General features: G+C 37.1%; 1 protein-coding gene across 2 annotated transcripts in view; it reads right to left on the bottom strand.

Annotated features, from left to right (window-relative positions):
- Positions 1–14,230, bottom strand: part of waca (WW domain containing adaptor with coiled-coil a) — a 37,328-nt gene extending 23,098 nt beyond the window's left edge. For both annotated transcript variants that reach the window (XM_056255557.1, XM_056255558.1), the window contains exons 1-4: positions 14,007–14,230; positions 13,787–13,820; positions 12,823–13,009; positions 2,037–2,128 (exon numbers count right to left, since the gene is read on the bottom strand). In XM_056255557.1, the coding sequence (XP_056111532.1) occupies positions 2,037–2,128; positions 12,823–13,009; positions 13,787–13,820; positions 14,007–14,047 (354 nt within the window). In that variant the 5' untranslated portion in view covers positions 14,048–14,230. The remainder of the gene's footprint in view (positions 1–2,036; positions 2,129–12,822; positions 13,010–13,786; positions 13,821–14,006) is intronic.
- Positions 14,231–15,769: the final 1,539 nt, after the last annotated feature.

Genomic DNA, 15,769 nt, shown 5'->3' with positions numbered 1-15,769 from the left:
CAGTCCTGATTATTGAAGCTAAAGTGTACAATTTCTGTGCCACTAGCATCACTAACCGGATTTTAAAAAACGACAAGTTTCCCTGTTGGCCAATGGGTCATGGATTGGTTGATTATCATGACAGTTAGCTGGAGTCAAAAAGCATCTTTTTGCCTGGATGGTCATTCAAAATAAGACATGTATTCTGACTATATTTTTGCTAGCAATGCATTTATTGGGGTCTTGTGCGATAGTTCTCAACTCTTGTAGAGACTTCCTTTGAAAAAAATCTTACTGACCCCAAACTTTTGAATGGTAGTTTATTTCTCAAAATGTAACTCAGAATACAATGATGTTCCATGCAGAACTATGATTAACGATGTTAATTTCATTCCACACTAAACTGTCTCTGCCCTGGAAAGAAACCCCAATTAAGTAGTATATATTTCAAACCATGAAAGAAATTCACCTCTGTATGCCTGCCGAAAGCTAGTTCTCACCTTCAACATAATTACAAGGTTTAATACAAAACATAAAATCTTGGGAAAGGTAATTGAGCAGATGAAGAGGATTTGATGAGTGTTCATAAAGTAGGTGGATTATCTCACCATCTTCAGAGTGTGGAGGAGATTTTACGCAGCATATCAAAAGTGGCCCCATAACATAATAATCAAAGACCATTTTATACCAACAGTGGCACAAGCACAGAGATAACATGTCGATGCCATTTCAATACTAAAGAATTCCAATTGTATGCTGGCTCACCAAAACAATCTTGGACTCATAAAGAGAGCTTATGTCAAAAATATTAGATCCATTCATTGAGTTTGTTAAAATTACCTTGGTTCGTTCTAAAAATTTTTTACAAAACAACCCCTTAATACTACTATGGCTTGGCAGTCTGTTTTTAGACTTAAGACACTGAATGCAGTCCAATTTGGCTTCATCCATGACCAAAATTACCTTTTAATAAATTATTTGCTTGTCAATTTAAAAGAAATCAAACCACATGATTTCAATGTATATCATAATTTTTACCAAGTTTCAAAACCTTAAATGAATGATGTAATGCTGAAGGCTAAATCGCCTTTCTTTACTCTGGTAAAAGTATGCTGTGCCTTGCATCTCCCAGAAGAGCTCATATTATCTACAGAAAGGGGACAGATGGTCTGCACACAGGAGGTTTGCCACACAACCAGACAACACATTTAACAGTGATGCCGAATTTATGCCAGAGATCATTTTGTTAGATCCAAATAATGGCCTATAAAATAACATACAACTTATTAGAAGTCTGAAATATCTTTTCAGATCTGCCAGGATAAATGTTTTCAATTTTGACTTCATTGGAACTAAATTAATGCATCCTAATTGCGACTATTAGTAAGACAGTTACTCAGCATGATTTATGCAAAACTAATAGCACAAATGGCAATTAGGGTACATTTACATTTTACATTTAGTCATTTAGCAGACGCTTTTATCCAAAGCGACTTACATCTGAGGACTAACCAAACGAGTCATCGTGAAGAGACAATAGCAACCCAAGAAGTGCTCAAAATACAAAGTTCAAACATTGCTCAGAGTAGCATAAACCAGACAAGTGAGGATTTAAAGTTTTTTTTTTTTTTTTTTTTTTTTTTAAGTTTAAGTTCACTTTAAGTTAAGTGCTCACGGAAGAGATGAGTTTTCAGTTGTCTTTTAAATGCTGTCAGGGATTCTGCATTACGGACGAGGGTGGGGAGATCATTCCACCAGCATGGAACCGTGAATGAGAATGTTCTGGAGAGTGATTTTGTGGCTCTTTGTGAAGGTACCACGAGCCGTCGCTCATTGATTGATCGTAGGCTTCATTGATTGATCGTAGGCTTCTGGATCGTAGGGTATCATAAAATGTTCTGATTTATTCAATAAACATTCATTCTATAACAGAATGATTGTGCCAAAGAGGCAAAAGGTTACTGTTGCAATAAGAAAAGAACATGGCCTTGCGTGCTGATCTCTGCCTCATTTCAAGATGCAAACAAGTTAGAAGACATTGAGACTGTGGTACTTACCGTGTCTGATGATTTGTTGGGATTTGAATGAGAGTTGGAGCTGTGCAGAGAGCTGTGGTTATGGGAGTTCTCTTGAGGGGAAATACTAGTCCCTAAAAGAAGAAAAATAGACAAACCAAGTTTAAGTTATTTCTAAAAACTAGGAGCACAATGCAAATCTAAGAGTTATTAACATCCGGTTGGTTAAAACAACACCTAGAATACTCTACTATGATCTACGTAACTATAAAGCTTCAAGACAATATCCGATAATTCATTGTCGTTTCCACTAACCGCAAAATCAAGCATCTATATCAATGACTCTTATAGCACTTCAGCTTTTTATAGCTGAATGATGCCGAGACAAATACTTCTAGGCCTTCCTATCAATTGCTGGTAGGGCTGGGCGATAAATCGATTTTATCGATTACCTCGAATGTGTAGTTTACGTCGATTTGTTTTAGGGCTGGGCGATAAATCGATTTTATCGATTAACTCGAATGTGTAGTTTACGCTGATTTTTTTTAATGAAAATCGGTTTTCTCTTTAACAACCAACCGCCGACGCGCCCATCTGGGCTCCCGTAGTTCCGACCGGGCTCAGCGCTTGCCATGATAGAGATACACAAACAACATGGCAAATGAACAAGACCGCGGCAGCAGAAGCACACCCGCCGAAAACATTTACAAACTGAATCTGCAGGGCTGTCAACTCTCACGAGTTCACTCTGAGAGACGCAATTGTCATTTTTTACACGCTCTCACGCACATATGCATTTTCTCACGCAGAGAAAAATCGCGCAGCAAAGAGCACACTGACACCAACAGACTAGACAGAGCAGGTTACTATAGATATGAAACAGATTCTCAGCTCTCAGATTCTATCAATATTATTACGAAATTCAAACAATAAACACCGTTTTGGCGCTTGTAAATGTGACGTGAAAGATCGCTGACAGATCTCAGTTCAAGTGGCACGTGAACCGATCATCTGTTACTCTTTACTATAGTTAACGTTAATAGTAAATAAACACGAATGATTAATGTCACTTGAAAGATACAGTATAACTTGCCGAAATGTAATGAAATCGATCGATCAGTTTTTCAACCGCGGGAAGATGTCCATAAAACAGCAGGAGAACAACATGTGTCACGCAACGTTACATTTACCTCAGGAATGCCTTTTAATGACCATAGCACGCATGTTAGTTGGACTTAAAATAATTGCTATAGAGGAGTATTTTTGCTAAATATCATAACTATTACACATTTATTATATTTTTACCTATGTCATTAAAATATTATAACGTTGTTATTATAAAAAACGCATTATATTTAATTTGAGTTAGTTTTTACCTTTGATAATACCAGCTGACAGGGCTTTCTGAATGTTTTATTAAAACATACATTTTTTTGGGGGGGGGAGAACAACTAACATAACACATTAACGTATCTACTGTAGTAGGCTACCTAATATTTATCCAAAGGAATTGATATTGAATCAAGATCAGAATCAAATCACAAGAATTTAATTAAAATTGTGAAATTTGTGTAAAGCAATAATAAAAACAGCAGCATACCAGTTATTGTACCATGTAAACACTGTGTTTACATGGTTAAAAAAAATTTGTTTAGTTACCAAATGTTTTGACAATCACAATACACTTATTGATACACAATACACTGTTTTTTTAAGGCCATATCACCCAGCCCTAATTCCTGGTTATTTTGATTCATTAGAGTAATTTCAGCTTGAACTCCACCAACTTGTTTACACAAGAAATACAAGCTCTCTAAGACGCATCTAGCAAGTGTTCATGTAACATGCAGTGTTAATTTTGTCAGCAAATTTTGATTTAGTTTTAGTCTTAGTCTTTTGACTAAAATGCCATTTAGTTTTAGTCATATTTTAGTCATCTGAATTGTTTTAGTTTTAGTCTAGTTTTAGTCAACGAAATACAATAACATTTTAGTCGACTAAATCTACAGTAGATTTAGTCGACTAAAATATAATGGGTTTAGTTCAATTGTAATGCGTTAATTTAGAATTTCTCTAAAATTTCCAAACCCATATACTCCCGGAGAAAACATCTATTAACCTATTAATATGAATGATTTTTAAGTTTGAACATGCAATACAGATACAGATTTAACTGCTGTTACTTAAAAAATATCTTAAAATGAAATAAAACCACTTTTCCTAAAGTACAACACAGTCTTCTTTACAATGAATGATATATTCATTCCTTATAACTACTTACACATCATTCTTTATTCTTTCAAGCAGACATATTTATTTGTATGAATTAAATATAATTAATCCTCCTTATTAAAGCTATTAACGAGCAGTGAATGCTTTTCTCTTTTTCTTTTGTTGCTTGATCAAAATTAAGGACACGGACCGCATTAGGTTTATTGCCACTGTCACTTTAAGACGTCGGATCATGTCCAATGACATGCGGATACAATTGCACTGATGCACATCCGACACACTCACAGTTTAAGACATAACCAGCATAGTTTACATGAATACTCTCCAAAAAGGACATTTAGACATACTGTTGTGTATTTCTCCATTCAGACACGAAAGAGAGCTCAATTCAGTAGCCTACTCGCGCGCTGTAGGTGTATTGTGCATGACTGCACGCTTCGGGTTAGGTGTGTGCGCACAGAAAACCGCACCGAATAGAGCTCTTTTTTGCATCGTCACTCTTATTCAGAGATCTATATGTCTGCCCTACTCATTCTCCCAGACATTCACATTTTTTAACGTTTTATGACCGCGGGGTAGATCACGTTACAGTAGCCTACAAATGTGCGCATCTACCACACACGCAGGACATCAGTTCTGACGGATCGCTTCCCAAATCGTCACTATCTAACATTTTCGTCTAGTTTTTATTCGTTGACGAAAATGTCAATAGATTTTCGTCATAGTCTTTGTCTTTCAAAACTAGGTTTTATTTAGTTATCGTCTCGTTTTCGTCTGTGAAAAAATGTCGTTGACGAATAATTTTCGTCGTTATTTTCGTCAACGAAATTAACACTGGTAACATGATTTCAATGCAAAAAAAAAAAAAAAAGAGGATACAGACACAGTCACATTGAAAAGCGATGAACAAATCAAATGATTTTTAATACTGATTCGTATGCGTGTTCTCATCACGAGTGTTAAAGCACTGTTTACATATCTACAGTAGTAAGGTCGTTCTTTATAATATGCCCACAACCGAAAGGGGACTAAATGAAAGGTCTTACCACAATTTGAGGTAACAAACTAGTGAAATAGAAGCATTTTCAGACAAATTACAAGTGTTCAGTGAGATTACTCATTCTGACAAAAAACTAATAATCAGTAGAGCTGGGAAGAGATGAAGAACAGCCTAATGATTTTATAACACACCAGACTCACACTCTCAATGATACATCCGGCACACTCAATCAGTAACTACACTAGAGGTCTGCTACCCGACCCGAGGCCGACGGGTCCCGAAAAATGTGCGGGTTTCGGGTCGGGTTCGGGTTAATGTTTAATGAACAGCCTCAGGTTCGGGTCGGGTTCGGGTTTAACTAAGAAAAACTAAATAGGCTATATATAGTTCGCGAGAGAAAGAAAGTAGCCTACATACGTGCGCAGATGTGCAATATGTGCATACACACAGTCAGACACACAGGCTCTCTCTCAAATATAATGATAATGATAGATATATATATATATATATATATATATATATATATATATATATATATATATATAAATATAATTTTTTTTAATTATTTGTTTTATTTTATATCATTTATATCACAAAACTGTTTTGCGCATGTGCTACCGCTCTCACGCGCTATTTCAGTCACAATACAGACAGACAGCAGACGACAACAAGCAAACCATGAGTCTGATAAAGCAAAAAATTACTGAGGGAAAACTTATGACAGTTCCAAATGATGCAGGAAAAGCTGCAATCTGGAAGCATTATGATCTTGTCGTTTCAACCAGTAAAGAGCCCAGTGGTTACGTGCAGTGTAGAGCTTGCAAAGCTGTCTTGGCGTATGACAGCAAAAAGACAGGTACATCTGAGAAGGATGTTTGTGTAAATAGTTTTGCAACACAGTGCGTGAACTTTTTAAAGTTTAAAGTTTGAGTTCCAGAGAAATGTGTGACTGTTACACCTGTTCGACCACAGCAAAGTTACGTAATTGGTACGTTTTTTCTCTTACTGCTGTGCTGCCTGCTTATAGGGCCGCTGCGCCTACATGTATTTGTTTAATATGTCAAGCAATCATTAAATACAACATAACATATTGCAAAAATGGTATTTGCTGTGAGAAACAGAATGGACCTCGGGTTCGGGTCGGGTTCGGGCTTAATATGTAAATGTAATTGTCGGGTCGGGTCGGGTTAAATGATCGCGGGTACGGGCCGGGTTCCGGCTTCAGTTTAAAGCCCGTGCAGACCTCTAAACTACAAACAAAAGATTACTCATGGTAAACAGACCCATACTGGGTTTAAACTGATGACCAATTCAATGAGCAGAAAGTCTGCAATAGCATTTTGGCGTGACACAAACCATTGCTAGGGTACCTGATTACTGTAGGAGTAATTCGTCTTAGTGAGCTATTGCAGTGCAAGAGTACACCAATAACACAAATTCAGACAAGTTTCATACACTGGGTAATTAACTTGCTTCAGGTGAAAAAGATAGTGTATCATGGTTCAGGAAAGTCACACAGAAAGCCCTAAGTGACCTGCAGCCAACTGCCAAACTGGGGCATTTCAGCTGCAGACATCCCTTAGGGTACAGACAGTCTTCACCACCTCGGAGAAGATGTGTCAGAAGTGTGCCAGTAACAAGAATATAAAGCCACTGTGAGTGTGGAAAAGATTAAACTCAAAAGACATACCATGTCATCAATCAAAATTGAGCTTTGTGGCTTTTGGTCCATGCATGTCAGCTTTGAAGTGATCTAGATGCACTCCTTAATGTTGACAGTACACCTTTAGAAGATATACAGACAATGTATAGTCTCTCTGATCGGGGAACATAAGACAAAAATATTGTTGACTCATCCTGCACTACACAGATTTTTGTCCAATCAGATGCTCTTTAGAATGAGACTATCTTTAGCCTAAATACCACCTGCAGTTGATGATCATTTAGTAAATATTTTAACTAAAGTAATTTAGCAATTAAGAAAAATGGAGGGAAGAGCTATTTCATAAGTCCCAGTCCTACCCAAACTTCCCATGAGCACGAAATACATCAACACGAAAAAGAAAACTGCATTTGTCAAGCCATTCAATGGGTCTTTCTTTTTTTTTATCTAAAATGGAAAAGGTAGTGTCAGAAGCAACTTTTCGACATGCACATACGCGCACACACAAAACAAAAATTTGGAGTGGTAGAACAAGTTAACAACTATTTACATTAGCCTACATGTGAACATGGAGTCAAGGAAATGCACTATAGTAATTCAAGTCTGTACAGTGAAGTTCAGCAAGAACTTTTTTTAATGAAGAGTATTGGTTAGAAAAGCAAACACACAGCCTTATAAATGTTTTAGGAGTCCCTGTGATGGTTCTGCTTTAGGCATATGACAAGTTTCCTCATCTTGGTTTTGATCAAATTTATCAGAATGCAATAATATGGACAATGAAGTAATTTAATTAAAACAGGGGGAAAAAAAGAGAAGTGATAGGTAACTTAAAGGAACACTCCGACTTTTTGGGACTTTAGCCTATTCACCTTATCCCCCAGAGTTAGAAAAGTCCATACATACCTTTTTCATCTCCGTGCGTGCTATAAGTCTGTTTGACGCACCCACCACTAGCCTAGCTTAGCACAAAGACTGGATGTAAATGGTTGCAGCTAGCATACTAATCCAAATAAGTGACAAAATAGCGCAAACATTTTCCTATTTACATGTTGTGATTTGTATAGTCACAGAGTGTACAAAAAACTACGTCACATGAGAGACAGACATATTTTAACAGTATAAATACTGGGAACTATATTCTCTGAAGGCGAAGCACTGCTACTTGGGCGGAGTGATAACCGCAGTACCTGAGACGTACCGTACCCAAACTCTGAACGAACTCTCTGCTCCTCACCACGGCGCGTCTCAGGTGCTGCGGTTATTACTCCGCCCAAGTAGCAGTGCTTCGCCTTCAGAGAATATAGTTCCCAGTATTTATACTGTTAAAATATGTCTGTGTCTCATGTGACGTAGTTTTTTGTACACTCTGTGACTATACAAATCACAACATGTAAATAGGAAAATGTTTGCGTTATTTTGTCACTTATTTGGATTAGTATGCTAGCTGCAACCATTTACATCCAGTCTTTGTGCTAAGCTAGGCTAGCGGTGGGTGCGTCAAACAGACTTATAGCACGCACGGAGATGAAAAAGGTATGTATGGACTTATCTAACTCTGGGGGATAAGGTGAATAGGCTAAAGTCCCAAAAAGTCGGAGTGTTCCTTTAAACTGTCCCAACTTCCATCAAGACTTCATATTGACCTTAAACTCCATTTCATCCACTAGGGCTAGGTTGAAAATATTGATTTCTCATTTTTAATCGATATTTATTTAACAAACCAATATTGTTTTGTATATGTCAAGATCAATCTTTTATGCTGTTTTGTGTTTTTAGTTGTTGCATAATTAACACATTATTTGTAGAGCGCCTCCCATCCAATAATCTCAACAAACTTTGTGTAATCAAATAATCATATTTTTACCAGTTAGTGATGCCTTAGAGTTGAAAACCTAATCATGAAAACTAGTTATGACAGCCACCCCTTAAATAATCATATTTCAACTACAAAATGGAGTAGAAACTAAGGCTATGTTCACAGTCCAAATCCCAAAATGTGTGTATCCGATTGGAATCTGAACTAAATTATTGACCATCCACACTGTGTATCGCAACTGTTCAGATCTGGTTTGTGTGTCCCGTGGCGCTTTTTCGTGTTCCGGAATATCTGCATTGGTTTCTATGGCAATGACATTACGTTAGTAGGTATAGGCCAAAAACAACAACTGAAGCAAACTGGAGGAGTTTACAATACAGATGTTGTCTTATTTACAACATGACAATGTGAAGCCACCGCACTGGACTACTACGTCTTCAGGGCCGGCATCAGAAATGTATGCACAGCTTTATTCTGTGCTGTCATCTACGCCAGTCTCAAAAATCAATATTGTCATTTTCTACTCAACCGGCACTTTGTAAAAACACAACCTTGTTTCTGCAGCGACATTCAGCATGTTCCCTATAACAACGTCTGACATGTTTATGTTTTACGTGGCGTGAGAAAGTGACAAACCACGCGAAATCCGATTAGAGTGGTCAGACAGAAACAGATTTCCAGAAATGCAATTTGTATATGATTTCAAACCATATATGAATTCTCACATATGAACTGCCTAATAAGCAATTTAAAAGACTGAAGACTGGTGATTATTTTATCTAAATATAAATATGGTTTCCGTTTAGTTAACAGCATTCGATTTTTTCCTTAAGAAAAACTGAAATATTTCCAAATTAATCGATATTGAATAAAATTGAGAGCTTGTGAATCGAAATCTAATCAAATTGTGAAATCTGTCAAGATGCATACACTACAGCACAATATAGTTGGGTATATATGACATAGGGCTGGGCGATAAAACGGTATCGGTATTTATGGACGGTACACCATTGTCGGTAACGATATATAAAAAATGTTCGATATAACGCTCGATGTTTTCATTAAAATGCGCGCACATCGCCCGCACAACCACCACAACATTGCCCAACATCAAATGACAAACGTAATGAAAGGGGAACTAAACCGTGCTACTCATTATTTTGTGCTTCACGGACCGTTCATCAGTTTGGACCAAAGCAGCGCGAGCCGATCTTGATCAAGCGACACCGTTACTACACAGTGTTAAGAGATCCAGTAAAGAAAGCAATTGAATTCACCACAGAAGTAATAACATTGCTGCGAGATCTAGTGAGAAGCATTCAAATTTCTCCGTTATTAACGAATCAAACAGCGCTGATGTGGAAACCAGTAGAAACACTGTGCCATGAATGAACTAGTTATAGGCTTTAAGTCCACAGATCAGCAACATTCCCCATGGATTTAATGTAGTAACACTAACATGGAAGTTTGGCAGGAATAGTAAAATGCTTTCAAGTACGTCACACATCTTTTTCCAGCACTTCAAAACTAAAATATTATCATATTTAAATGTTATTTTTAAATGTGATGACTAGTGTTGTCGAAATATTAGTACTTCGGTACCAAGTCGGTACTAAACAATTTTAAACGTCACGGTACCGCATGCATGCACAAAGGGCGTGAAGTTGCATCCTCTTCATGATAGCGCTGAGACATGGCGACCGGCGGCGCTGCTGATGTGGTGTCTGTGTATATTAAACTGCAAAAAGACTATTTAAATATTAACCCTGCATGTTCTGCTTGTCTCTGTGTGAATGAACGGCTCAGACGCGCGGTTTCATTTAACGTTACCTCACACACACACACACACTGAAGCACGAGTGACGCTCGCGCTGTTTTCAGTCTCTGCTACCTCACGATATGATGACATGATTCATGATTCAATTCATCTCCGAGAGTCACTTCATGAGCATTTTACCGTTTAATTTGAGAAAAACTATCGTCATCATACACGCACAGAAACTCAAAGGTCTTCACGGCAACCCGTCAAAATAAAAGTTCGGTTTAACTTAAAGAAATAGACAGAAATAATTATATTAGGCTACTGTACAATAGATAACTACGTCTCTATTAATTAAAGATACTACTACTAATAATAATAATGTGTGCATAGAAGGTTGCTTATTTTTCGCTTGATTTTTTTATAAGCAATATTTCTCAATAACATCAATATTTTCGTTTAATCAGCATGTAGCCTTCAATGCTTTCATACATTTACCGTCATAAAAAATAAAGTCATTGAATTGAATATTCTTTTTCAAATAGTTAAATTGGAAAAATAGTTCAAACTGATTTTGCTGTGGTACCGAAATTGGTACCGAGAACCGTACAATTTTAATGGTATCGGTACCGACTACTGGAATTTTGGTACCGTGACATCCCTAGTGATGACCAAAACAATATTTGTTCATTCTTCAAATATTACCCCCATTTATAAAACTAAAAGTTCCAAGATGTAGGAAAACTGACTTATTTTTACACAATTTTTCTTTTAATACATTTTTTTTTAATCGAAGGAAATTTCTCTGATTTCTTTTTGGTGTATATATAATATAAGACATAAAGAAAATATTTTTTGTTTACATTTTTTTTTTTGACTGCTAAAACTAATATAATTTGTTGTTTGCCTTAATAATGTCGATAAATAAAAAACAGTGGTTCAAACTTTTCTACGATATGAAACTATATTGTGATATATTTTTTAGCTATATCGCACAGCCCCTTTATGGGGGACATTTATGGTTATTACAAATGCATATATTACAGCCAACAAATTATGTTGTTAACATTTTTAAATAATGGTTACACTTTTTACTGCTTCGAGGGGATCTTTAACAAGATGCCAAACTTGACCTATGTAGCAGATCTGGTAAATATGAATGATAGATGCAAAACTTTTACACCACCAATATTTATAAGATGCAGCACTAACAATAATGAAAACATCCAACGGCACACAGCCAGGCAAATTAAGTAGATTTATCACTTTTGTCCACGACTGAACACGCAATACGCATGAGCATGACATCACCTCTTTCACAAATTTGTGTTTTTTTTGGTTTACACAAAGAAGATAATGGTATCATTTTTAAAAAAAAAAACGTGCATTTTGAAACCAGTTTTCAAAAGTTTACGTTTTCAGGCCTCCAAAACACCTTTCTCACCTAATTGAACTGCCAAAACATGTTACAAAGTTTTCAATTTTTAGTTACAATAAAAACGGTGTCGTGTAAACTGCCCCTCACTATCTAAAAGATGATTTGAAAGATTGAAGTTAATGGTCACAAAAACTGTTTGGTTCCCAACATTTTTCACAAAATCTTTTATACTCTACAGATGAAAGAAAATCATACAGGCATGGAACGACACGAGTGACCAAATCATGAGAGAATTTTCATTTTTGGGTGGACTATCGTAAATATGTAAAGGATACATTGATTCTGCTTATTTTAACCAACTGAACGAAATCATTCTAGCAAAACTGAAAAGTTATTTCCAAAGAATGTTTACCATACCAATAAATTATTGTGGATCTTTCTAAGAAAAAAGAATTCTGCATTATAACTTTATTGGTGATTTGAAACCATTTTTGATTATCACAAGTTAGTCACACCAGATCTTTCAAGTCAGCTTATCTTTGATAAATGATATAGCAATCTTCATGTAGATAGCAAAATAAAGTGTCTTGTTGAAAACTCTGGAAAAATGATAATGCTAATACCTGATTTGAAGAGAAAACACTCTGTATAGACCTTGAACATGAAGATAAAGCACATAGTGCTCAGTCAAAGCCTTACATTCTCCTATCTGAAACGGCATCATTCATAAAGTGAATGCAGGGTGCTTGTAAACAATTAAAGCAGGTCCCACTTCAGGTACTGAGATTTCATTTACTTGTGGTCTGTTTACCACAAAGACAGCAATCTGTTCAACTTGTACATAAGATGTCCAACTAGTGTTTACATAGAAACAATTATGCACTAATTAAGATTTACAACATGGATCTAGGCACCTGTATCAGCCTCAGATCTGTGCCTCTTATTGAATTAAAAATATGACTCCCTGTCTCCCCTCTTACCTCCTTCTCGGTCTCTCCCCCGGTGTGGATGGATGGCTTTTGCTCTGCCATGGCCGGTGTTATCCATGTGTTTATTTTCTGGACTGTCTGACCGCCGCAACATCTTGCATGGTGGAGTGGCGTCGTTGTTGTCACGCATCTTCTCATGTCTGTGATCGGGGTGACTCTTGGATGAGTACTTAAGAGTCTGTCAAAACATGATATTTCTGCATTGAACTCTGCTGCACAATTACTCTCTGACATGCAAAGTACAACAGAGCTGGATTATAGCTGGTCTACTATGGTCATTAGCTAGCTGACCAGCTTGTCTAGAATGGTCTACCAGCTATTGACCATCATCTAAAATGTTCCAAAACACCAAAATACTTCATAGGAGCATAATGTTTGTCATAACATACTTTGCACGTCATTGCAAGACTGAACTGAGCACAGAAAAGCCTATAAGCATCTTTCTCTTGGTATAACATATAATTAAGCACCTCTGGATGGTCTACACAACAATAACACTCGTTTTATTGGAATTTTGTTGCATTTACTCGCTCGCAACTATCAAGACTGTTTATAAACAACCTCGTACCCTTAAATTCGTGTTTACGTATACAACGGTTTCTCTAAAGTAACAATTTAGAACCTTGAATCAATGATAATAAACGTTACTATATTGGTAATTTATAAGTAAATCGCTGTGGCATACAGGCCTGATGTAGCCGCTAGCGAGCTAACGTTAGCCTGTTAAAAGTCGCTAGCGCCCTGAGCGCATTTAAAACATGATAAATTCGACGGGCAGGCGACTAATGACAGCACAAATTTATGTTTGCAATGTAATGTAAATGTGTGTGTAATTATAAGCAGAACCCGGGGAGAATAAGACACTTTTTGCTGTGTTTTACGCACAGAGGCCTAAACTGCTTCAAAAGCCTGCACTAGATTTACCCCATTTTAATCTTATTTGTTTCAGATCTACCTGGTAGGGCTGAGAATCCCTTCGGTCGGTGCACCTACAAAATAAAACAAGAAAAGGAGACAGAGGATTAGTTAAAAAAAAAAAACATATTGACGAACAGTGGCAGAAATTGCAACAGCTGAATCGGCTTCCTTAAGTTTCTACTTATTTTGGTTTGGCTAAAAATGGCGGATTGTCAAAGCGGAGAAGGAAAATCGGAGTATAAAACAGAGCTCTTTACCCATCGCCGAGTCTTGGTTGTTTCCTTGCATACATTACCATCAATGCCGTGTTAGTGTGTGTGAAGTAGATGTGAAAGATTGGCGACTTATTTTGATTTTGGAGTGGCCTATCGACGACCCGATCGCGTATATAATTTTAACAGTTCTATTGGAGTCGCTCTTCGCCTCTGCTAGTCAGTAGAGCGCCCTCGGTCCATCTCCCACTCACACATACACCAAAACTCTGCCCCTATCTACAGAACAGCGAAGCTCAGCCTTCCTCACACACCTCAATCCGGGTTACTTCGAGGCTCGCTTCGGCTCGACTCGGCGACTCTCGGGTCATCCCGGCCACTGGTTGAATTGATCTTTGGCAATGCATGAAGTAGGGATCTGCGTGGATGTTCGCAGGGCTAAAAACGCGTAAAAATACACTGAGCTTGGCAAACTAATAGAGAATAGCGATGTGCCGAACGAGGTTTCTGAAGCAATGTGAGGCTTTTACTACAAACTGTGTTGGTGCTTCAAAGCTTTTGACATAGTGCTCTACTTCGCCATCTGGTGGTCAATACAAATTAATACACCAACTGTGTCATTCAGATGTTTTGTTCATTGGGATGTCATTGTAAGGTTCCTGTGTTAAATTTGTTTTGTTCTGACTTTGATTGTTACATTTCTTCAATAAGACTGTTAAAAAACAAAAAATCTGTGAAATATTTAAAATGCTATGATACAGTCTTCAATACCCCTGGTGTTTTGTAATATCCTTATTTGTTAAAATTGAATGTGAGCTATGTTTTCTTTATTTTTTATTTTTTTTGTCTTGACTGTTCATATTTTGTTATTATTTGTATGTTAATTTTCTGCAATAATTTTTTTTTTTTAAATAAAAAAATAAAAAATGTCATTGTAAGGTTTATTTGTATATTTAATAAGCATATACAGGTCCTTCTCAAAAAATTAGCATATTGTGATAAAGTTCATTATTTTCCATAATGTAATGATACAAATTAAACTTTCATATATTTTAGATTCATTGCACACCAACTGAAATATTTCAGGTCTTTTATTGTTTTAATACTGATGATTTTGGCATACACCTCATGAAAACCCAAAATTCCTGTCTAAAAAAATTAGCATATTTCATCCGACCAATAAAAGAAGTGTTTTTAATAAAAAAAAAAAGTCAACCTTCAAAAAATTATGTTCAGTTATGCACTCAATAGTCAATACTTGGTCGGGAGTCCTTTTGCAGAAATGACTGCTTCAATGCGGCGTGGCATGGAGGCAATCAGCCTGTGGCACTGCTGAGGTGTTATGGAGGCCCAGGATGCTTCAATAGCGGCCTTAAGCTCATCCAGAGTGTTGGGTCTTACGTCTCTCAACTTTCTCTTCAAAATATCCCACAGATTCTCTATGGGGTTCAGGTCAGGAGAGCTGGCAGGCCAATTGAGCACAGTAATACCATGGTCAGTAAACCATTTACCAGTGGTTTTGGCACTGTGAGCAGGTGCCAGGTCGTGCTGAAAAATGAAATCTTCGTCTCCATAAAGCTTTTCAGCAGATGGAAGCATGAAGTGCTCCAAAATCTCCTGATAGCTAGCTGCATTGACCCTGCCCTTGATAAAACACAGTGGACCAACACCAGCAGCTGACATGGCACCCCAGACCATCACTGACTGTGGGTACTTGACACTGGACTTCAGGCATTTTGGCATTTCCTTCTCCCCAGTCTTCCTCCAGACTCTGGCACCTTGATTTCCGAATGACATGCAAAACTGAG

Source organism: Rhinichthys klamathensis, unplaced genomic scaffold, assembly GCF_029890125.1.
Source record: "Rhinichthys klamathensis goyatoka isolate OS25496 unplaced genomic scaffold, OSU_Roscu_1.1 h1tg000121l_1, whole genome shotgun sequence".
Classification (NCBI taxonomy): domain Eukaryota; kingdom Metazoa; phylum Chordata; class Actinopteri; order Cypriniformes; family Leuciscidae; genus Rhinichthys; species Rhinichthys klamathensis.
The sequence above is the reverse complement of the archived record's forward strand: the minus strand, read 5'-3'. Positions and strand labels throughout refer to the sequence as shown.